Source organism: Nerophis ophidion, linkage group LG05 (genome assembly GCF_033978795.1).
Source record: "Nerophis ophidion isolate RoL-2023_Sa linkage group LG05, RoL_Noph_v1.0, whole genome shotgun sequence".
Classification (NCBI taxonomy): Eukaryota; Metazoa; Chordata; class Actinopteri; order Syngnathiformes; family Syngnathidae; genus Nerophis; species Nerophis ophidion.
This window is the reverse complement of record NC_084615.1, coordinates 23,714,479-23,740,443: the sequence shown is the minus strand read 5'-3', so window position 1 is coordinate 23,740,443 and position 25,965 is coordinate 23,714,479. Positions and strand designations below refer to the sequence as shown.

General features: G+C 40.1%; 1 protein-coding gene across 2 annotated transcripts in view; it reads right to left on the bottom strand.

Moving 5' to 3' along the window:
- The window catches only part of pmt (phosphoethanolamine methyltransferase), a 45,085-nt gene extending 22,644 nt beyond the window's left edge, over positions 1–22,441 (bottom strand). The window contains exons 1-3 of one of the 2 annotated variants that reach the window (XM_061900340.1): positions 22,307–22,441; positions 20,213–20,384; positions 4,476–4,631 (exon numbers count right to left, since the gene is read on the bottom strand). In XM_061900340.1, the coding sequence (XP_061756324.1) occupies positions 4,476–4,631; positions 20,213–20,373 (317 nt within the window). In that variant the 5' untranslated portion in view covers positions 20,374–20,384; positions 22,307–22,441. Of the gene's footprint in view, positions 1–4,475; positions 4,632–20,212; positions 20,385–22,014; positions 22,175–22,306 lie in introns of those variants that run through there. The other variant, XM_061900339.1, reaches the window with a different exon arrangement.
- Between the last annotated feature and the right edge of the window lie 3,524 nt (positions 22,442–25,965).

Below are 25,965 nucleotides of genomic sequence, written 5' to 3'. Positions count from 1 at the left end.
GTGACATTGTGTATAGAAAGAACTGCGTACACATTTTGAAAGTTTTTGCAATAATACTGCAAACAAGGTAGACATACGAATCGATAATCTTAGTGCATCATTTTAAATAATATATTATAGTCTTTTTTAATTTAACCAGTTATTAAAACAAACAAGTTTGTTTTCCTTTTCAGATGGCAATGCTGATCTCTTATATTTGGTACATTGCAACTCCAGCTCGTTGTGATTACTTCCAAATGTCTAATGTTCTCCATTAAGCAAAAATAATTTGACATTGAGCCAGTGGTTGCAACTTGATGCTCTTGTTTGTGTAGTACAATTGGTTCATCCATGTTGTAATTTTTTTGTGTCTTTACTACAAAAGCTTTTTTTTTTTTTTTTTTTTTTTACAGTAAATGATTACCTGAATTTTTGGCGTTTTAATTTTTGGAGGGGAATTTTTTTGGGGCGGCAACCACCGAACCCGATGGTGGACACCAGAGGTAAAGGGGGCTGTCGAGCTGAAGAAGGAGTTCTACCGAGCAGTGCTCGCCACCTGATAGTGGACACCAGAGGTAAAGGGAGGCCGTCAAGATGAAGAAGGAGTCCTACCGAGCAATGTTTGCCTGTGGGACTTCAAAAGCAGCTGACAAGATACCGACAAGCCAAGCGAGCCACGGCCTTGGCGGTGGCGTAAGCAAAAACTCGGGCGTGGGAGGAGTACGAGGAGACAATTGAGCAGGATTTTTGGTTGGCCTCAAAAAATGGTATAAATAAATGGTACATGGTTGTACTTGTATAGCGCTTTTCTACCCCTTTTTTAAGGAGCCCAATGCGCTTTGACAGTATTTCTACATTCACCCATTCACACACACATTCACACACTGATGGCAGCTGCCATGCGAGGCGCTAACCAGGACCCATCAGGAGCAAAGGTGAAGTGTCTTGCTCAAGGACACAACAGACGTGACTAGGATGGTAGAAGGTGGGGATTTAACCAGTAACCCTCAGATTGCTGGCACGGCCACTCCCCCAACGTCGCCAAAAGGACTTCTGGCAAACCATCCGACGCCTCAGGAAGGGGAAGCAGTGCCCTATCAACACTGTTTATAGTGGGGGCCTAAACCTGCTGACCATTACTGGGGATGTATATGGGCAGTGGAAGGAATACTTTGAGGATCTCCTTAATCCTACAGACACACCATCCATACAGGAGGCAGAGTTTGAAGTCACAAACACGGACATCTCCATCACTTGAGCCGAGGTTGCTGAGGTAATCAAAAAACTACTCAGTGGAAAGGCCCCAGAAGAGGATGAGATTCGCCTAGAATCTCGTCCCTCAACCCCTCAAGGGTCTGGATGTTGTGGGACTGTTGTGGCTGACACTTCTCTTCAACATAGTGTGGAAGTCTGCGGTGGTACCTCTGGATTGGCAGACCGGGATGGTGGTCCCCCGCAGGGTGTGTTCCAATTATAGAGGGTTCAGACTTCTCAGTCTACTGGGGAAAGTCTATACCAGGGTGCTGGAGAGGAGAGTCCGGCCGTTAGTCGAGCTTCGGATTAAGGAGGAACAATGTGGTTTTCGTTTTGGTTGTGGAACACATGACAAGACTTATACCATCACTAGGGTAATGGAGTGGGCATGGAAGTTTTGTGGATTTGGAAAAGGCCTGCAATTGTATCTCTTACAGTGTCCTGTGGGGGGTGCTCCAGGAGTACGGCGTCCAGGGTCTATTGCTACGGGCCATATGGTCCATGTACAAACAGAGCAAGAGTCTGGTTCGCATTACTGGTAATACGTCAGACATGTTCCCAGTGGACGTTGGATTCCACCAGGCCTGCCCTTTGTCACTGTTCCTGTTCATTATCTTTATGACCAGAATTATTAGGTGCAGTCAGGGTGTGGAGGGTTTCCAGTTTGGCGGCCAGAGCATCGCATCTTTGCTTTTTGCAGATAATGTAATCCCGTTGGCTTCAGCGTTCACTTTTTAAGTGAATTGTGAAGTGAATTATATTTATATAGCGCTTTTCTCAAGTGACTCAAAGCGCTTTACATAGTGAGACCCAATATCTAAGTTACATTTAAACCAGTGTGGGTGGCACTGGGAGCAGGTGGGTAAAGTGTCTTGCCCAAGGACACAACGGCAGTAACTAGGATGGCACAAGCGGGAATCGAACCTGCAACCCTCAAGTTGCTGACACGGCCACTCTACCAACCGAGCTATGCCGCCCTAGCAGAGTGTGAAGCTGCTGGGATGAGGATCAGCACCTCCAAATCTGAACCCAAGGTTCTCAGTCAGAAAAGGGTGGACTGCACCCCTCGGGTCGGAAGTGAAGTTTTGCCTCAAGTGGAGGAGATCAAGTATCTCGGGGTTCAGTTCATGAGTGAGGGAACAATAGAACGCGAGATTGACAGACATCAATCTGCAGCGTCTGCAGTGATGGAGTCACTGCACCCGTCTGTTGTGGTGAAGAAAGAGCTGAGCTTGGAGGCAAAACTCTTGATTTACGTACCAGCCAGTCTATGTTCCTACCCTCACCTATGGTCATGAGCTTTGGGTAATGACCATGTGGGACAAGGTCACCAATACAAGCCGCAGTAATGAGTTTCCTCCGCAGGATGTCTAGGATGACCCTCAGAGATAGGGTGAGGAGCTCTGTCATCCGGGAGAGACTAAGAGTAGAGCCGCTGCTCCTTCACGTCGATAGGAGCCAGGTGAAATGGCTCGGGCATTTACTATGGATAACTCCTAGACACCTCCCTGGTGAGGTGTTTCAGGCATGTCCAGCCGGAAGGAGGCCTCGGGGCAGACCTAAGACACGTTGGAGGGACTAGGTCTCGCACCTGGCCTGGGAACGCCTCGGTGGAGACAGGTAAGTCTGGCATCTCTGCTTAGAATGATGTCCCCGAGACCCGGACACGGATACAAAGCAAGAACTGGATGGACGGATGGAATTACGCTGACAATTTAATTGAAAACAAATTTGTCATAAAAAATGTGAGTTAAAAATTCAGTGCACAAAAATTGTTGTGCTTAAAAATTCCAATGTCGCAAAATTTGCAGCTTCAAAAAGCCAGACTCACTTCCGGTAAATTGAGACCGAAGCAATCGATCCTGTCTCAGAACCAGCCAATCAGGTGTCAAGTTTGAAGTCACGTGACACGGGTCTTGCAAAACAGCATAAAAAAGGCAGTTAACTGGTCTACCCTGGCATATTACAACATTAACATTTCGGCTGGATGTTTAGAAACTATAGAAACTAGGGCTGCGAATCTTTGGGTGTCCCAGGATTCGATTCAATATCGATTCTTGGGGTCGCGATTCGTTAATATATCGATTTTTTCGATTCAACGCGATTCTCGATTCAAAAACGATATTTTTTCGATTCAAAACGATTCTGTATTCATTCAATACATAGGATTTCAGTAGGATCTACTCCAGTCTGCTGACATGCTAGCAGATTTTAAAAAAAAGCTTTTATAATTATAAAGGACAATGTTTTATCAACTGATTGCAATAATGTAAATTTGGTTTAACTATTAAACGAACCAAAAATATGATTTATTTTATCTTTGTGAAAATATTGGACACAGTGTGTTGTCGAGCTTATGAGATGCGATGCAAGTGTAAGCCACTGTGACACTATTGTTCTTTTTTATTGTTTTTTATAAATGTCTAATAATAATGTAAATGAGGGATCTTTAATCACTGCTATGCTGAAATTATAACTAATATAGATACTGTTGTTGATAATATTCAGTTTTGTTTCACTACTTTTGGTTCGTTCTGTGTCGTGTTTGTGTCTCCTCTCAATTGCTCTGTTTATTGCAGTTCTGAGTGTTGCTGGGTCAGGTTTGGTTTTGGAATTGGATTGCATTGTTATGGTATTGCTGTGTAGCGGTTTGTTGGATTAATAAAATAAATAAATGAATAAAAATAAATAAATAAATAAAAAATAGATTTTTGAAAAAATGAGAATTGATTCTGAAGATTCTGAATCGCACAACGTATTCGATTCGATTTTTTCCCACACCCGTAATAGAAACGTTTCCAATGGTTAGAATCGGCACTTTTGAGTGACATAACAAGCTCTGCTTTGAACAGAGTGGGGCAGAGTAGGCGGGGCTTGTTTACAGAGCAAAAAAGCCTGATAGCGAGAGTCAGACAGAGGCAGATTTCTACAACAAAGTTCTACAGAACAGTGATTTTTTTTACGAATAAATTGATGTTCTTTACCCTTGGCGTTCATATTTCGCAGTGTTTGTTGCATCTTTGTAGTTCTTGCTCGATTATAAAAGATGCCGATTAAGAACGTGGTCTGGGAAAGAGAGGAGCAACATTCATATACCCTCAATATTCAGTGTCCACCTGCTTAACCTTGCGCGTTAAGCCTTAACCCGCATGTGATTAATTTTCATTCATATTCGTTAATGCGATCATTTCTTTTTATCAATCACGTGCTTTAATGATGACGGCCGTAGTTTTAATACATACCTGTTTTGGGGCATTTGCAGCTTCGTGACATCAGCTTGAAGGAAGGTAACGTTGCTATGGTGACCGTTGTTCTGGCGGTTCTTCTCCACGAAACTCTCCATGAAGTCCACAGCGGTCACATGAGCCGCTCGTGTAAGCAGGTGGCTGGTGTATCGCCTGTAATTTAGAATACAAGCACAATATGGGCTGTGTGTGTTTGCAGGACCTCTGAAATATGTCGCAATTTCCCAAGATACATGCTGACAAGATTCAGTAATATAAGCTGCGATCAAACGATTTGGTCTTTACTTTTATTTAGTTGCCTAAGACATGCACCTGGGGATAGGTTGATTGGCAACACTAAATTGGCCCTAGTGTGTGAATGTGAGCGTGAATGTTGTCTGTCTATCCGTGTTGGCCCTGCGATGAGGTGGCGACTTGTCCAGGGTGTACCCCGCCTTCCGCCCGATTGTAGCTGAGATAGGCGCCAGCGCCCCCCGCGACCCCAAAAGGGAATAAGCGGTAGAAAATGGATGGATGGATAGTTGCCTAGCACACATTAATTGTAGCTTTGATGATGAATTCAAATATAAGCAACGCCTCTCATGAGAATTGTATGCAATGTTATAGGCTCGACTACTGCAACGCACTTCTTGTCGGGATCCTCAGCAAGAACATTCAGAAGCTGCAATACATCCAGAATAGTGCTGCTAGGATCCTGATGAGAGTGCGGAAATACGACCATATCACACCTAGTCTCAGATCCCTTCACTGGCTTTCTGTTCCACTCAGGATTGAATACAAAGTCTCCCTACTAACCCACCAGTGCCCCTCTACCTCAAAGAACTACTCACCCCCAAATCCTCTACACGACACCTCCGCTCCAAACAGGCTAACCTCCTCCAACCTCAAAGGACAAAGCTACAAACTATGGGAGACCGAGCTTTCTGCTCCACCGTGGAACGCTCTCCCTGACCACAAACTGCGGATGCTTTTAAAAAAGGCTTAAAAACCCTTCTTTTTAAAAAAAACATTTTTATAGATATATGCATACTAGTTCGAGCTATTTGAACTATTTCTTTGTACTTGTGCAATGACAATAAAGACCTATCTAACCTCTATCTAGGCCAGGAGTAGGGAACCTATGGCTCTAGAGCCAGATATGGCTCTTTTGATGGATGCATCTGACTCTCGGATTAATCTTAGTTGACATTGCTTAACACGATAAGAAATGAATATTTCCACTGGTAATCAGAGTTGAAAATAACATTCAAAATACAAAACATTCTCCTGCATTTTAATCCATCCATCCATTTTCTAATGCGTCTGTTCAAGAAGTCGCATTAATGGTAAGAAGTATTTTATTCATTATTGTTAGCTTCAGAATAACAATGTTGTTAAAAAGAATACAATACTTATTATACTCAAAACATGTAGGTGTTACTTAAAAATGCACACATTTAGTTGTATCAATTGTTAAAAAATATTGTATGGCTCTCACGAAAATACATTTTAAAATATTTGACTTTCATGGCTCTCTCTAGGCTGTTGTAGTTTTTATTTTTATTTATTTGTATTATCTTTTTATAATTATTATTTTTTTAAAGCACTTTGAGGTTGTTTACTCAATGTAAAGTGCTTTTTACTTTATTATTATTATTATTATAATAACACACATTGTAATTGGATTTTTTTTTTTTAATGACTATATTGCAAATAAATCTCCAGCATTATCAATCAAGTGAGCTTTATTACCAATTAACGTTGATATTTTGGTACTTTGGTACGTTTACAATGCCAATTAGCTGCTGTGCTTTAATATGCTTCTTTTGGTCTATTTAAATAAAGGTCATACAACTATATAAGTTTTACGAGAATATGTCAGTCACTTTTTACAAATTTTGTGTCAAATACAATATGAAAAAGTTAAAAATCAAACACTTTTGAAACTAATTCACGGAAAATGTGGTAAGTAAGTAAGTACATTTTATTTATAAAGCGTTTCTCATAGATAAAATCACAAAGCGCTAGAGATTATGTTTGATAAGAAATTATCGAGTTCGAGCCTATTATCGAATTATCTTATCGAACCAATTCCTTCTCGATTCTCTTATCGAGTCCAGATAGGTTGTTGTACATGGAAAAAAATATATATTTGGTTTAACAAAAGCTCACTTTTATTATATAAGAAAAAAATTAAATCTAATAAATATTGAATATTAACCCCCTAAAAAAATAAAATAAAATAAATAAATATTGACTGTTGTTAACCTAAGTGGGTTCTTCAGAGGATGTCGTAGTCGTAATGATTTGTGCAGTCCTTTGAGACATTTGTGATTTGGGGCTATATAAATAAACATTGATTGATTGATTGATAAGTATATTAAGTGGGATTTTTCAGAAAAAACAAATATATACAGTAACACAAAAACAACCTGTCTCTGTGATCACTACAGGTGTATAAATAATAATATAGAGTTAAATAAAATCAGTCCCTTGGGCACAAAACTGAAAATGATACAGCTCTCCAAAAAGTGCACTTCTGCTACTATTTGACATAACTGTTTGTTATGATGCTTTGACATTTTTGCACTTTATTTCTTTATGGAAAGAAAATTCTATGAAGATAAAAGTTGTTTGCAAATGTGGTTACAATGCTAAAATATGAAAAGTTAAAGCTGAAAAAAGAAATACACTTTATTGAGTTAACATTATTTCTTTATGAGCTAGGGCAGTGGTTCTCAACCTTTTTTCAGTGATGTACCCCCTGTGAAAATTTTTTTTAAATTCAAGTACCCCCTAATCAGAGCAAAGCATTTTTGGTTGAAAAAAAAAACAGATGAAGTAAAATACAGCACTATGTCAAAGATTGCTCATATGTAGTGGTCTTTCTTGAACTATTTGGAAAATAAGATATAAGAATAACTAAAAACTTGTTAAAAAATAAACAAGTGATTCAATTATAAATACAAATTTCTACACATCGAAGGAGTGAAGTGAAGTGAATTGAATTATATTTACATAGTGCTTTTCTCTAGTGACTCAAAGCACTTTACGTTGTGAAATCAATCTATCAATGTTTATTTATATAACCCTAAATCACAAGTGTCTCAAAGGGCTGCACAAACCACAACGACATCCTCGGTACAGAGCCCACGTAAAAGCAAGGAAAAATGCACCGCAGTGGGACGTCGGTGACAGTGACTATGAGAAACCTTAGAGAGGACTGCATATGTGGGCAACCCCCCATTATCTAAGTTACATTTAAACCACTGTGGGTGGCACTGAGAGCTGGTGAGTAAAGTGTCTTACCTAAGGCCACAACGGCATTAACTAGGATGGCAGAAGCGGGGATCGAACCTGGAACCCTCAAGTTGCTGGCACGGCCACCAGAGCTATACCGCCCGGGTACTTAAAGTGCCCTCTTTGGGGATTGTAATAGAGATCCATCTGGATTCATGAACTTAATTCTAAACATTTCTTCACAAAAAAAGAAATCTTTAAGATCAATATGTATGGAACATGTCCACATAAAAAAATCTAGCTGTCAACACTGAATATTGCATTGTTGCATTTCTTTTTACAGTTTATGAACTTACATTCATATTTTGTTGAAGTATCATTCAAAAAAATATATTTATAAAGGATTATTGAATTGTTGCTATTTTTAGAATATTAAAAAAAAATCTCATGTACCCCTTGGCATACCTTCAAGTACCCCCAGCGGTACGCGTACCCCCATTTGAGAACCACTGAGCTAGGGAATATAACGACTACACTACCCAGCATGCAACGGGAGTGACGAGCAAGCGCGGTAGCCGCGAAAAGTGTTGTTGCATGTCGTCACCCGGCAGTAAACGTCAAGAACTCAGCCAACACGCCTCGTCTGCATTATTTATAATTAGACTGACAACACATACACGGTGTGAGTTTGCTTTGTTTACAAGGAAAGAAAAACAAAAGTTAAAAAAGGGGGATATGTTGTATATACAGTATATGTATGTGCTGCGGTTGCTTTAAGAACGTTGCGACAGCTGCCGTAAAGGAGGTGCGTTGCTAGCCTGGTTGCTATGTTTCCGGGTGGTCGTAAAAGTGTTGGTCATGTGTTTGTACCCTGCTCAAATCTCAGTAAAGTTATTCATTGGATTATGTCATGTGTGTCAAACTCTGGCCCGCGGGCCAAATGTGGCCCGCCGTTTAATTTCATTTGTCCCTTAAGGCAATATCAAATTAACATTAGCGCTGGCCCGCCGGTAACATTCACCGCTAATACTCATACTTGCCAACCCTCCCGATTTTCCCGATAGACTCCCGAAGTTTAGTGCCCTTCCCGAAAATCTCCCTGGGCAACCATTCCCCCGATTTCCACCCGGAGCGTGAGAGCGTGCCTTAAAGGCACTGCCTTTAGCGTCCTCTGCGACCTGTCGTCACGTCCTCTTTTCCTCCATATAAACAGCGTGCTGGCCAAGTCACATAATATAGCGGCTTTCACACACACATATGCGAATGCCATGCATACTTGGTCAACAGCCATACAGGTCACACTGAGGGTGGGCGTATAAACAACTTTAACATTGTTACAAATATGCGCCACACTGTGAACCCACACCAAACAAGAATGACAAAACACATTTGGGGAGAACACCAGCACCGTACCACAACATAAACACAGGAGAACAAATACCCAGTACCCCTTGCAGCACTAACTCTTCCGGAACGCTACAATATACACCTCCCGCTACCACCAAACCCCGCCCACCTCATTTTTATTTTTATTTTCGAATTTATTAGCCTGTGGAAAAAGTTAATGTTGATATTTACTTTAGAAGGCTGCAAATAGAAAATAGGTTTTTCATTTTTTTTATTAAATTATATTTAATATACCACTGATGTTTTTTCGTTTGTTTTTTGAAAGATGATTTTGCACTATTACGTTTTATAAGCTCTGCCTGTTCCATGGGAGGAAGCCGGAGTACCCGGAGGGAACCCACGCAATCACAGGGAGAACATGCAAACTCCACACAGAAATATCCCGAGCCCGGGATTGAACCCAGGATTACTCAGGATCTTCGTATTGTGAAGCAGATGCACTAACCCCTGTCCAACCGTGCTGCCCTATTCAAGCCTTGCTTGTTCAATATTTATTGCAAAACTTGTTTGGGTCCCTATTAAAAGGTTAATTTGTTCAACCTTGGCCCGCGGCTTTATTCAGTTTTAAATTTTGGCCCACCCTGTATTTGAGTTTGACACCCCTGGATTATGTCTTTTGTTTTGAACTTTATTACACCTTGGAGCGCTTTTTCCCGTCCAGTGTTTTCCTGCTTTCGCTATCTGCGCCTAATGACTGAGCTACGTGACGTCCTTTCTTGTGATGTCTCACGGAGCATTTCTGGTCAGGAAGGACTCGAATAAAGAACCAACTCTTTTTCTTTACTATAGTGGTCTTGATAACGGGTACCGGTTATCAAAAAGGGGTTCGAGTCCGAGGACTTGGTTCTTTTCTTATCGAACAACCGGGAAAACCGGTTTCGAGTATCATCCCTACAAAGCGCTGTACAAAACATAGGTGAAGTAAAACAATAATTAAATTAAAACAAAAGGGGCAACATAAGGGTGGGCGATATATCGAATATACTTGATATATCGCGGGTTTGTCTCTGTGCGATATAGAAAATGACTATATTGTGATATTCGAGTATACGTCCTCACGCAGTTGCTTTTAGCTGCGGGCATTATACTACATGCTTCTCTCACTCTTTCTTGTCTCTCCTCACAGAGACATAAACAAGCGCACCTTCTTACATACGTCACATACTGACGCGCGTGCGATGTCACACGCCCTCACCAAGCAGAGAGTTAGAGACATGGGTAACATAAGCAGTGGCAGGTGCTAACTGAGTGGTGCAAGTGGTAATACAAGAGAGAGAAGGTGCAAATCTGGTAACAAATGAAGGAAGAATTAATTCCCAAGAAAAACAGATGCGCGGCTAGGCAATTATATCATCCACAACCGCATCACCAAAGTCGTCATCCACCCGCCGTCCACCCGAACCAACATTTTATCAGAACCGCAACCGCCCGCCCGCTGAAATACATCAGAGGTTGGCCACCTTTACCACTCACAGAGCTATTTAAACCTGTTTCACAGAGTAATGAAGACAATGGGAGCCGCCAACGTTCTCGCGAATTTCCAATGGTGTTCATCCTGATGACAAGAATAAGGGCGTTCTGTGAAGCCATTGCCTTTGAAAACCTCAATTACATGTACAAACCGATTGTTAGTCCGGCAACATATTGTGTGCAGCTACCGCAATCACACGTACTAGATTGAAAGGCATACTGGGTGGCACAGAGTACACTGATGGTTGTGATATAAACAATTTTAACACTCTTACTAATATGCACCACGCTGTGAAGCCACACCAAACAAGATTGACAAACACATTTCGGGGGAACATCCTCACAGTAACACAACAAATACCCATAATCCTTTGTATCCGTGATAAATCCTGGGGGGGTGGAGGGGTGGCGGGGGTTTGCTGCTAGCGGGGGCGTATAAAATAGTCAGGAATACAAAGGATTCTGGGTATTTGTTGTGTTGCGTTTATGTTGTTACTGGGAGGATGTTCTCCCGAAATGTGTTTGTCAATCTTGTTTTGTGTGGCTTCACAGCGTGGCGCGTATTACTAAGAGTGTTAAAATTGTTTATATCACAACCATTAGTGTACTCTGTGTCACCCAGTATGCCTTGCAGTCGTGTGCGTGTTGCTACGGAAGCCACACACAACATGTTGCTGGACTGACAAACGGTTCGAACATGTTGTTGAAGGCGACAAAGCCGATCGCTTCATAGCACGCCCTAATACTTATCTGGGTGACTGCCGGCAGTCATTCTAGAGAATATTAGCGTCTCCCATTGTCTTCTTCGCTTTGTGACACGGGTCTTAAATGGCTCTTTGAATGCTAAAGGATTCCGATCCTAGAACCATGTATATCTTATATAACCGGATGGTTCAACCGCCATCCGCACGAATCTAATTAAAATCAATTTTTTCGTCATGTCACCCGCCCGATCCGCGGTTTATCCGCGGACTCCGCGGATGAGACCGCAAACCGCGCATCTCTACAGCACGGGGTCCATCGTCTGGCGGGGGTTTGGCTTCAAGTGGGAAGATGTATTACAAGTATGCGGCAAAAGCTTTGCTACAATAGGTAGCATTACTGCTATTGGGTAGCACCATTTGAAAAGTCACCCGCTAGAGAATGAAGAGTGCTTGAAACTCCCCATGTGAACATCTCGGCCGGTGCCACACCCAATAAAATGCCGAAGCAACAATTTCCAGATCAACATATATGAAAAAAAAATGGCCTAAAACAGAAGGAACCTACCACATAGCGAAGGACATACACTATTTGATTTCCTATTATGCAGCTCATTTTTATTTGACAGTTGTTAAATATCTTGTGTGACATCATGCACAAAAGTGCACTTTATCTGTTTTCAACTATTGCAGTGGTGTTCTGTACAAAAAATGCACTTTATTTTCTGTTGTTTTGATATGTCATTAGTGACATCATGCACAAAAGTGCACTCATAGCTTGTTTTAAAATGTCTCTGACAATCTTGCACTTTCTGTTTTGGAAATTACATGAATGTTTGTGCCACTGCTTAATCCATCCATCCATCCATTTTCTACCGCTTATTCCCTTTGGGGTCACGGGGGGCGCTGGTGCCTATCTCAGCTACAATCAGGCGTAAGACGGCGTACTCCCTGGACAAGTCGCCACACCATCGCTTAATAACTGTTTAATAAATACAGTTTTGGTCAATTGACTTAGTTGTGATATCCCTCTCTGCATGAAAGTTTGAAATGAGTATATATTAATGCAGTATGAACAAGAATGTTTAAATGTAGATACATAGAATCATCATACTGCTGTGATTAAACATATCAAGTGTTCATTCAAGGCCTAGGCAAAATTTCGTAGTCTATATCGCATATCGCAATATGGCATTAAAATATCGCAATATTAATAAAAGGCTATATCCCCCAGCCTAGGGCAACATCTTAAAAAGGATACCAAGTGGATTATAAATTATAGTTAAAAGGTGCATTAACTAATAAAAGCTTAACTAGAAAGACAAGTTTTCAAATGTTTCTTAAAAGTTCCAACCCAGTCAAGATCACGGTGCAAATTATGAGAGCTATAAAGCCTGGAATTCCAGGTCTCCACGGGTTTTAAAATGAGTTTTTGGGATCTTTAGAAGTCCCTAGCCTGAATACCGGAGGCTCCATCCCGAGGAGTAGGGGGATAGTAAATCAGTGACATACGCACGGAATGTCAGGACTAAAATCCTAAACTCAATGCGGAATTGAGTTGTACAAATATCATTACTAAGGGGAAAACTGAAGGTTTTTTTTGGACTCGTTGTTTATGCTATAGCGCCATCTTTTGGACGAGTTTGCTCAATCAATCAAATCAATCAAAGTTGACTTATATAGCCCTCAATCACAAATGTCTCAAAGGGTTGCACAAGCCACAACGACATCCTTACGCCAATCAACGTTTGTAGTTCAACAGTACAACTCAAACATCATGGCGGTGTAGCTCGGTTGGTAGAGTGGCCTTGCCAGCAACTTGAGGGTTCCAGGTTCGATCCCCCACTTCCGTTGTGTCTTTACCCACCTGCTCCCAGCGCCACCCACACTGGTTTAAGTGTAACTTATATATTGGGTTTCACTATGTAAAAGCCCTTTGAGTCACTAGATAAGAAGCGCTATATAAATATAATTCACTTTACTTTATGTGTGATGTGTGTTGGCAGGGATGTCACTTGGTTTGAAGAACATGGAGGGGGGGGGCTTAGCGCCCAGGAGGTTCATTAAGAAATGTTGCAATTGAAAGATCTTTTTCCTCACAACATTTTGGGACTGTATTAGAATTACACAACACACACTGAATATATGTAACAAATCCAAGGCCCACAGGCCACACCTGACCAATAGGGATGGGTGATATGGACTATCACAATAACTTGCCATTTATGATTGAAAACAATACTAGTGAAGATGAAAAAAAACACCCATAGAATTCCACCTTTTGGACTACAAGTTAAAAAGGCTATTTAACTAAATCAATGAAGTTGAAGTAGCACACCTGTACTGCAAAGCTGTAATGGTGTGCTTCGCCTATCATACGATATGGAAGATTTTTTTCTGTCAGCAATATATAGACATTATTATTATGAGTTTTTTTAAATTACATATCCATCACATTTGCGACTTCAGTGTGAACTTTCCTGCGCTACGGTCGCAAAATGGCGAATAATTATGACACTAATCATAAGTAATATCACTATCAGGGGTCTCAGACACACGGCCCGCGTTATTTTGCGGCCCCCACTTTAATATGTGGTATGTGGCTCTTGAACATTGACGTCATTTGTGTGACGCAAGCAGATAAACATTTTGCCGCTTTTCCTCTAGACCCGCACCACTCTTCCGCCTGCTCGCTCTCTCTCTCGAGGTCTCTCTGTCACTGTGTGTGTGTCTCTCTCTCCCGGGGCCGCTGTAAACAGTTCGGGCCGGGGAGACGAGCGGCTCGGTAGCTTCCGAAGCACTCCGCCAAAGGACCGAGCAACAATACAAAACTGTGGTGCACTGGACCCCAGCGCTGATGCTCGGACAGAAAGTCGCTGGGCGAATCGGACGTGAACACGTTAGTCGTGATGTTAGCCCGTTCGGGGCTAATTGTGCTACCGTAACTGTAAACTCCACGCTCCTCCCATTGGCTCCAAACAAAGACGATTTTTGTTGGTTGGGTCCAAAATGGCTCGTTCAACGTTCTGGATTGCCTACCCCTGCGTTAGTGGAAAAGCGGCAAAAGAGTGAAAGCGACAGAAACGCTGCCATGGAGACAAGGGTTTTCTTACGTGCCTGGCTTCAGTCGCAACGCGACACCTGTCCGTCAGTAATAACGGTCCCCGATAACCTGGATCAATTCAAACCGTTATGTTTTTTTTATTGTTTGATTTGCATTGCCTAACATGATGAACACTACATATATTTCTATGTGACGCCGGACAACACTCCGGGAGCCGTCACTTTTTTGCGCACGCTATCCCGGTATTATCTGCCGGCCGGCGTGTTGCTTCAGGGAGGAAAAGCGGAACGACAACACATTGGAGAAAAAACATAATTCTCCATGCGTCGGCTAAATACAAATATATTCCACAACCCCAAACATGTCTTTTTCAAAGCCTACAGTGAAGAGAAGGGTTAGTGATGAGCAAAGACAATTCCAGGCAAAGTGGGCGATGCAATATTTCTTTGTTGAGCACAGGGGCTCCCCGACGTGTCTTATTTGTACAGAGAAAGTTGCGGTGCATAAGGAATACAATTTGAAACGTCATTATACAACCAGACATGCTGAGGAGTATGCAAACAATTTTTAAGAAATCTTTTCTCGCGGCCTAGCCTCACCCAGACTCTGCGTCCAGTGGCCCCCAGGTGAATTGACTTTGAGACCCCTGATCATTATTCACCGACATAGACGGATACAAAATAAACTAGTTGACAAATTAGCAGAAACAGGCGAAAACAATGTTTTAGGATCTCACATCAATCAATGTTCCACCACTGATTGCCATCACGCTCTTCAGAGCAGATATCGAGGCAAACGTCCCAAAAACTGCAGGAGACGTCTTCTCTCATAATCTTCACCGCGGTTCAAATGTCCGAAAATTGGCCAGTAATGTTTTGTTTTTTTAATTGAACAACAAACATATATCCACAAAGTACATAAAAGTCAAGGCACTTTCAAGAAATTCAACAATTTACACATCAGGTTGAACAAATTATGACTGTAACAAAACATGTCGAAGGAAGAAAATGAATGCAAATACGAAGAGAGTATTAAAAATAATAATAAACAATAATGATAAACAATATGATAAAATACTAAATTCAAAAAGACAAAAACGGGCTAATGTAAAAAGGGCAAATAATGGCTTTTGTACAAACGTTTGTACTTTGAATCATTTTACAAGATTTAATTGATAATTTTAAACTATTAATCAATCAATGTTTATTTATATAGCCCTAAATCACAAGTGTCTTAAAGGGATGCACAAACCACTACGACATCCTCGGAAGTCCTCACATAAGGGCAAGGAAAACTCACACCCAATGGTGAATTGGCTGTAAATATACTATCCTCCTAACCACGCCCCCTCCCCAACCACGCCCCCAAACCATGCCTCCGCCCCACCCCCACCCACGCCCCCCACCCCCTGAAATCGGAGGTCTCAAGGTTGGCAAGTATGGTTGGGAGACAGCCAGCTCTAATCTCCAAACACTCTCAAATTGAGGTAGCTGCTGCTATTGCATACCTAATATCTGAAAGTGGAACCTTGAGGGCACACACCCAGGAAATCAATACAATTGTGTGTAATCTATTGTCCTCTGCAGTAATTAATCTATAACCTGTATGTACCTTTCAGCATTAATGGTGCCTTCACAGATGTGTAAATTACCCATGCCTTGGGCACTAATGCACCCCCATACCATCACAGATGCTGGCTTTTGAACTTTGCGTCGATAACAGTCTGCATGGTTCGCTTCCCCTTTGGTCCGGATGACAAAATGTCGAATATTTCCAAAAACAATTTGAAATGTGGACTCGTCAGACCACAGAACACTTTTCCACTTTGCATCAGTCCATCTTAGTTGATCTCGAGCCCAGAGAAGCCGGCGGCGTCTCTGGATGTTGTTGATAAATGGCTTTCGCTTTGCACAGTAGAGCTTTAACTTGCACTTACAGATGTAGCGACCAACTGTATTTCGTGACAGTGGTTTTCTGAAGTGTTCCTGAGCCCATGTGGTGATATCCTTTAGAGATTGATGTCGGTTTTTGATACAGTGCCGTCTGAGGGATAGAAGGTCACGGTCATTAAATGTTGGTTTCCAGCCATGCCGCTTACGTGGAGTGATTTCTCCAGATTCTCTGAACCTTTTGATGATATTATGGACCGTGGAAGTTGAAATTCCTAAATTTCTTGCAATTGCACTTTGAGAAACGTTGTTCTTAAACTGTTTGACTATTTGCTCACGCAGTTGTGGACAAAGGGGTGTACCTCGCCCCATCCTTTCTTGTGAAAGACTGAGCATTTTTTTGGGAAGCTGTTTTCATACCCAATCAAGGCACCCATCCACCAAATAAATGTTTGATGAGCATTCCTCAACTTTATTAGTATTTATTGGCACCTTTCCCAATTTCTTTGTCACGTGTTGCTGGCATCAAATTCTAAAGTTAATGATTATTTGCGGAAAAAAAATGTTTATCAGTTTGAACATCAAATATGTTGTCTTTGTAGCATATTCAACTGAATATGGGTTGAAAATGATTTGCAAATCCTTGTATTCCGTTTACAGTTGTGATCAAAATTATTCAACCCCCACACAATTTTGGTGTTTTAGCAAGTTGGACATTTATTCCCTATTTTGTTTATAGTCATATCAAGTAAAGATATGTCAGATAGACAAATTCAACTTAAATTGTAACACTGTATTTTACAAAATACCAAAAAAGGACATTTTTCTTAATATCTCATTGACAAAATGATTCAACCCCCTAGTTACATGCATCTTTAGTACTTAGTAGAACACCCTTTGGCAGTAAAGACATCCTTCAAACGTGATACATAAGCGGACACAAGCTTCTTGCAACCATCTGCAGGTATTTTAGCCCATTACTCTTGGGCAAAGGCCTCCAGTTCATTCATATTCTTGGGCTTGCGTGATGCAACTGCCTTCTTCAAGTCCCACCACAGGTTTTATATAGGATTTAGGTCTGGTGACTGTAAAGGCCACTCCAGAGTCTTCCAGCCCATCTTCTGCAACCACTCTGATGTTGATTTGGAGGTATGCTTGGGATCGTTGTCCTGTTGGAAGGTCCAACGTCTCCCAAGCCTCAGCTTCGTCACTGACTTCATGACATTTGCAGCTAATATATCCTGCTAGGAGATAGAATTCATAATGTCTTGAACGCAGTGGAGATTCCCAGTACCTGAGGCAGAGAAACAGCCCCAGAGCATGATTGACCCCCCACCATGCTTAACAGCAGGCAAGGTGTTCTCCTCTTTGTAAGCTTCATTTTTTCTCCTCCAGACATAACGTTGATTCATAGGCCCAAAGTGTTCCAGTTTTGTCTCATTACTCCATAGAACAGTTTCCCAAAACCTTTGGGGTTTGTCCAGATGATTTTTGGCATACTGGAGTCTATTTTCCTTGTGCCTGGTAGTCAGAAGTGGGGTGCGCCTGGGAGTTCTGGCATGGAGGCCTTCATCTCGTAGTGCGCGCCTTATTGTCTGGGACGAAACCTGCGTTCCCCCCTCTGCAATGTCCTGTTGTAATCCCTCAGCTGTTACCCGGGGGTTTTTCACCACTGTACGCACACAGCATCATCTTTCTACCACACCTAGGTAGTGTTTCCACTGTGCCTTCAGCTTTAAACTTGCGAATTATGCTCCCAACTGTGTCTCTTGGAATGTGTAATGTCTTTGCTATTTTCTTATATCTATATCCTTTTTTATGAAGAGAAATTACTTCCTCTCTTGACTTCTTTGACCACTCCCTGGACTTCACCATGTTGCAAATACACCATTGACCATCTACAACAAGCTGAGCGTCACAGTCTTTTTCAATCAGTTTAATTGTTGCTCGTTATCGTTGTAATCACATCTACAGGTGTTTTCAACACCTGATTGAAAAGACCTTATTCAAATTATGTTCTTAAGAGTTATGATCTTCAAGGGGTTGAATAATTTTGTCAATGAGATATTTAAAAAAATGTCCTTTTTTGGTATTTTGTAAAATACAGTGTTACAATTTAAGTTGCATTTGTCTATTTGACACATCTTATTTGATATAACTATAAACAAAATACGGAATAAATGTCCAACTTGCTAAAACACCAAAATTGTGTGGGGGTTGAATAATTTCGATCACAACTGTATATTTACATCAAACACAATTTTTCCAACTCATATAGAAACGGGGTTTGTGATAATTACAGTTGTGATCAAAATGATTCAACCCCCACACAATTTTGGTGTTTTAGCAAGTTGGACATTTATTCCGTATTTTATTTATAGTCATATCAAATAAAGATGCATTAAATAGACAAATGCAACTTGAATTACAACATTATATTTTGTAACATACCAAACAGTGTCATTTCTCTTAATATCTCATTGACAAAATTATTCAACCCCTTGAAGATCATAACTCTTAAGAACAGAATTTGAATAAGGTCTTTTCAATCAGGTGTTGAAAACACCTGTAGATGTGATTAGAACCATAACAAGCAACAATTAAACTGATTGAAAAAGACTGTGACACTCAGCTTCTTGTAGATGGTCAACGGTGTATTTGCAACATGGTGAAGTCCAGGGAGTGATCAAAGAATTCAAGAGAGGAGATCATTTCTCTTCATAAGAAATGATATGGATTTAAGAAAATAGCAAAGACATTACACATTCCAAGAGACACAGTTGGGAGCATAATTCGCAAGTTTAAAGCTAAAGGCACAGTGGAAACACTACCTGGGCGTGGTAGAAAGAGGATGCTGTGTGCAACTGCTGTCCGGTATTTGAAGCGTACAGTGTTGGAAAAACCCCTGGGTAACAGTTGAGGAACTACAACAGGACATTGCAGAGGGGGGAACGCAGGTTTCGTCCCAAACAATAAGGCGCGCACTACGAGATGAAGGCCTCCAAGCCAGAACTCCCAGGCGCACCCCACTTCTGACTACCAGGCACAAGAAAAATAGACTCCAGTATGCCAAAACTCATTTTGACAAACCCCAAGGGTTTTGGGAAACTGTTCTTTGGAGTGATGAGACAAAACTGGAACACTTTGGGCCTATGAATCGACGTTATGTCTGGAGGAGAAAAAAATGAAGCTTACAAAGAGAAGAACACCTTCCCTACTGTTAAGCATGGTTGGGGGTCAATCATGCTCTGGGGCTGTTTCTATGCCTCAGGTACCGGGAATCTTCAGTGTGTTCAAGACATTATGAATTCTATTTCCTAGCAGGATATATTAGCTGCAAATGTCATGAAGTCAGTGACGAAGCTGAGGCTTGGGAGACGTTGGACCTTCCAACAGGACAACGATCCCAAGCATACTTTCAAATCAACATCAGAGTGGTTGCAGAAGATGGGCTGGAAGACTCTGGAGTGGCCTTTACAGTCACCAGACCTAAATCCTATAGAAAACCTGTGGTGGGACTTGAAGAAGGCAGTTGCCGCACGCAAGCCCAAGAATATGAATGAACTGGAGGCCTTTGCCCAAGAAGAATGGGCTAAAATACCTGTTCATGGTTGCAAGAAGCTTGTGTCCGGTTATGTATCACGTTTGAAGGATGTCATTACTGCCAAAGGGTGTTTTACTAAGTACTAAAGATGCATGTAACTAGGGGGTTGAATAATTTTGTCAATGAGATATTAAGAAAAATGTCCTTTTTTGGTATTTTGTAAAATACAGTGTTACAATTTAAGTTGAATTTGTCTATTTGACACATCTTTATTTGATACGACTACAAACAAAATAGGGAATAAATGTCCAACTTGCTAAAACACCAAAATTGTGTGGGGGTTGAATAATTTTGATCACAACTGTAACATTTCGCAATGCAAGTCCCTACAGTAGCCCCTTGTTAAGGCCTCTACGCAGCCCACCCTATTGTGTGCTCACCCGATGCCGGCCCCCAGTTCTAGCACTCGGCATCCATCCAGACCAGGAAGCATGGACAAGATCTCGGGCAGTTCCTGCTGAGTCAGCTCAAGGGCACGCGAGTCCAGCATCATCTCCTCCACTGTGGCCTCCTTGGAGTGCTCCTTCCAGAACTCTGTCATGGTGCCGCGCACTGCACACAACACCACATAGTCACTATCCAGTTCCAGGAAAGATAATAACGACTTGCGGATAATTGAGACGCCAGTAAAAACAAAAGAAGATGTTACGAAAGCTTCCTGTCATGAAAGAAACAACAACAAAAAATCTCAAATTGGATTTTCCCATCAACGCATTTCCTGGGTGTGTGTAAACCAGTCAAGTAGCTTTCATGCAATGCAAATAAACGATACATCCTCTCTAATTTACACACGTGAAAACCAATTGTAATGTACATAAAGTATCATTTTATACAAAATAATCGCATGTAACAATCAGAATTTGTATTTTTTTGTGTTAGTTTGAATTCATTTCCATTTAGGGAAGTTCCTCACGCGTGACAAAAAGTGTCTTATTGCATCGGATGCTACATTTGTATGACAACGGCTCTTTGGTTTTTGTTTGTGATTCCTTTTGAAAGGTCAGATTACTTAAGAATGATTATTGTTTGGATAATTGAACATTGATATGGCAAATATGGCGATGAACAACAGAGGGCATTTTCAATTCAAAAGCGTCTATTTATCAATCACAACTTTCTTTGGCCCCACCGTGGCTTATTTTACAAGGCCCAAAACAAAGAATCTCAGACGTTGGTGACAACATGTGTTTTTTTTTGTTTTGAGTACTCCATTTTGGAAAACGGACCACAAAAATACCTCAGCTGACTAGGTTAACTGGTTCTGTGACGGAGCTCTTGACTCAAAGCACTTGTATCTCAAAACAACGAAAAGGACCAATTTCAACGCGCAACATCTCTTTAGAAAAATAAATGAATATTTACAGTAGATAGGAAATATTGTACAAAACAATGCAATAGAATGTAGTACAATGAATTGATTAACGTGGACCCCGACTTAAACAAGTTGAAAAACGTATTCGGGTGTTACCAATTGTACGGAATATGTACTGTACTGTGCAATCTACTAATAAAAGTTTCAATCAAACAATCAATAACAAACAACTACGGTAGTTTTATGGAGTAATGTAATAATAATGTACAGTATTTACTTTGGAGAGTGGACTTCTACGGTATCTCGGTCAAACACATCATCAGCAGCCTTTCCATATTTTCAGGGATAAATGTCCGCCTTTAAACATTCTTGGTCGCCGTTCCGCTTCAGTACGGCGCGGACTAGCAGCGACACGCTCCAATTGCTGCACCCAGTTGGCGACACGCTCGGTCATGGTTTTTGGTTATTTATTTATTTTTTTCCCCATTATATGAATATCACCCGCTTGTGAAAATTTTAGCCTGCAGCTTGATCAGCTCTTATCTCAAAACACTCTTAAGTGGAAGTACTACTGTAATTTGTCGCTGGCAATGTTTGGCTGTACGGTTACGGCGGCGTTTTAGCGAAAAACCGGATCCGATGAAAAAACTGATTTAGTACTGTATTTTATGACATGTGAATGAATGTAATTTAATTACTATAATCCAAGTTGAAAAAAGAGAATAAAATACTGTTAAAGCGTAGACATTTTCTCCTCGTGCCACCAAAAGTGACAAAGCATCAAGCATCAAGTACACGTGTTATAATCAATCCTCTGCAGGTCATGTGACTACCGTGGAGACCGCCGGCAAACCATCCCTCTCCACATACCGTGCTCCATGGTGCTCGCTGACAAATGCAGACGAAGGGAGAGGCGGTCGTCGGCTGAAACACGGCTGTGAGGTTTGGACCTGCATGATGCGGCTTATATAAGAGGAGGCCGTGAGGTGCGAGGACCTGGCCATGAGAATGTGCCCAATCTGGGTGAAGCGAGGGAGTGGGAGTGGGAGTGGGAGTGGACTGGAAGAGTGGCACCGCGTGGTGTCCCACTTAAATGTAGAATAGATGTGGAACAGCACAGACAGGAGAGGGCACATGTCATCAATGAGTGGAGGAGACTCACATGAGAAGGCGACGAAGAAGAAGAAGACGAAGAAGAAGAAGATGTCCGGCTGCCCACAGTCTGTCAGTCAGTCAGACAATCTCCTCTCTCTTTTTCTTTTTTTTTTTTTTGTGCTGACACGTTGGAACTTTGTGCAATGGCATGCAGCCATTACGCAACATTGCGTCATCATGCTGTTGAAAAGAGGGAAAAACTCTGGGGAGAAAACATTGACAACTATTGAAAAATCTCATCTTCTCTATTTCTAGCTACACACACACTGTATATACTGTATACATATATATATATATATATATATATATATATATATATATATATATACATATATATATATATACACACACACACACACACATACAGTAGAATGACACATATACACACACATAATGTGTGTGTATGTGTTTATATATGCATATACGTATGTATATGTCTATATACCTGTAGATACACATTGCACAAATATATACACAAACAAATATACACACACATATATATGTACACACACATATATATACACACATACATCATCTGATGTTATATATACATTGTGTCTAAAACTACGTACATATGTATCTAAACTCTATGTATAAGTGTAAATACACACACATATATACACACACACTATATACATATATATACATAAATATATGTATATATATATATATATATATGTATATATATATACAAATACATATATATATATACACACATAAATATATATATATACACACACATGTACATATAAACACACATATATATACATAAAACACACACATATACATATATATATATATATATAAACATACATACACATATACATGCACACACACATACACATATGCATACATACATACATACATATACATATATATATACATATATATGTATATATATATATATATATATATATATGTATGTATATATATATATATATATATATATATATATATATATATATATATATATATATATATATATATATATATATATATATATATATATATATATATATATATATATCCATCCATCTTCTACCGCTTGTCCCTTTTGGGGTCGGACATACATACATACATACATGCATGCATGCATAAATACACACATATATACCAGAGGTGTGGACTCGAGTCACATGACTTGGACTCGAGTCAGACTCGTGTCATGAATTTGATGACTTTAGACCCGACTTGACAAAAAGTAAAAAGACTTGCAACTCGACTTTGACTTTAACATCAATGACTTGTGACTTGACATGACTTGCTACTTTCCCCAAAACCCAACGATTAAAAAGTTATTCAGGAGCGCTCCGTATCTCCCATTGTGTACGCGTGTCTGTCAACATGTGTGCGATGACAGTGTGCGCTACCTGTCAGAACAACAGCCAATCAAATTACATCCACGTTGTTTTCGTCACACAGCATTCAGCCAATCAAATTGCAAGAAAACCAACGAAGAAGAACTCTCAAACAACAGAAGAATAAGTGAAGAAAATTATGCCATAAAGTGTTTCGTTCGGGTATTAAAACTACGACTTGGTCAACAAAACAGGAATTGCCGTAAGCAAAACATGTGGTTGGAAGATTACAGACGGAGACGCATCAATCTACAACTTCGTTCGACATTTGAAGTTGCACAAAGAAGGGTACGTTTTGAATGTAAGCTAACGTTTATTGGCTGATTAACTTGACTTTTATTTGCTGTGGAGTTAAATCAGTGAGGTTGTAAACTCACTGCTAACGTTAGAACCATAGACATATTTTAAGTAGACGCAGCATCGAGCGCTACTGCCTATTGCCGCTGACGCGACGCGGGGCCGCCATCTTGGAGTGGTGATCCGTTCCACTCAGGGCAATTCATTTGGCAGGAGCAATGAACTGTCAGTGCATTTCATACATCTTACCTCACTGAATACCACTTATATTCACGCACTTTTTTTGTCATACGTGTAACTATGATAAAGGACACATGTCTCGGCGTGTTCATAATTTGCTTAATAGTAATAGAATATTCCTATAAACTATAAGTGACCAGACGTCTGAGATCAAAACTGGGAATATAATCCCAGAGAAGGGGGAAAAAACAGTCAGCTATTTTGAAGTTGAAGAAACAATATCATTAGGTTGTATATACATGCGTATATCCTACATCAGGGGTAGGGAACCTATGGCTCTCGAGCCAGATGTGGCTCTTTTGAGGACTGCATCTGGCTCTCAGATAAATTTTAGCTGACATTGCTTAACACAATAAGTAATTAATAATTCCGCTGGTCATCACAGTTTTTATTGATTGATTGATTGATTGAAACTTTTATTAGTAGATTGCACAGTACAGTACATATTCCGTACAATTGACCACTAAATGGTAACACCCGAAGAAGTTTTTCAACTTGTTTAAGTCGGGGTCCACGTAAATCAATTCATGTTACGTGTTAAAAACAACGTTGAAAATATAAAACATTCTCATGCATTTTAATCCGTCCATCAGTTTTCTACCCTACCAGTTCAAGAAGTCGAATTAAGAAGTATCTTATTTATTATTGGTTAACTTCAGACTAACAATGTTATTAAAAAAAACAAGAGACTTATTATACTCTAAAAATGCACGCATTTAGTTGTATTCAGTGTTAAAAAATATTATATGGCTCTCACGGGAATACATTTTAAAATATTTGGCTTTCATGGCTCTCTCAGCCAAAAGGTTCCTGACCCCTGTCCTACATAAACAATGTATGAATACATTAAATATCTATATATTTTATGGACCTATAGACCAGAGGTTCTCAAATGGGGGTACTTGAAGGTATCCCAAGGGGTACATGATATATTTTTTTAAATATTCTAAAAATAGCAACAATTCAAAATCCTTCATAAATATATTTATTGAAAAATACTTCAACAAAATATGAATGTAAATTCATAAACTGTGAAAAGAAATGCAACAATGCAATATTCAGTGTTGACAGCTGGATTTTTTTGTGGACATGTCCCATAAATATTGATGTTAAAGATTTCTTTTTTGAGAAGAAATGTTTAGAATAAAGTTGATGAATCCAGATGGATCTCTATTACAATCCCAAAAGAAGGCACTTTAAGTTGATGATTACTTCTATGGGTAGAAATCTTTATTTATAATTGAATCACTTGTTTATTTTTCAACAAGTTTTTAGTTATGTTTACATTTTGTTTTTTAAAATAGTTCAAGAAAGACAACTACAAATGTGCAATATTTTGCACTGTTATACAATTTAATAAATCAGAAACTGATGACATAGTGCTGTATTTTACTTCTTTATCTCTTTTTTCAACTAAAAAATTCTTAGCTCTGATTAGGGGGTACTTGAATCAAAAAAATGTTCACAGGGGGTACATCACTGAAAAAAGGTTGAGAACCACTGGTATAGACTTTATCTCCGTTGCTGCAACAGCAGATAGTTTATTCTGTCTTGACACTTTGTATTGGTATTTTCTATTACATTTTTCCTTTAAATGATCATGTTTACAGTGATTGTTTTATATGTATTTTTCATGTATGTTGCTTTGGATAAAAGTGTCTGCCAAATACTTAAACATATATAAACACCCGAAAGTCTTTATTTCAGCTAAAACCACCAATCTGTTTCACAGGATTCAGAATAAAACACAATTCAGTTTTACTCAACAAAG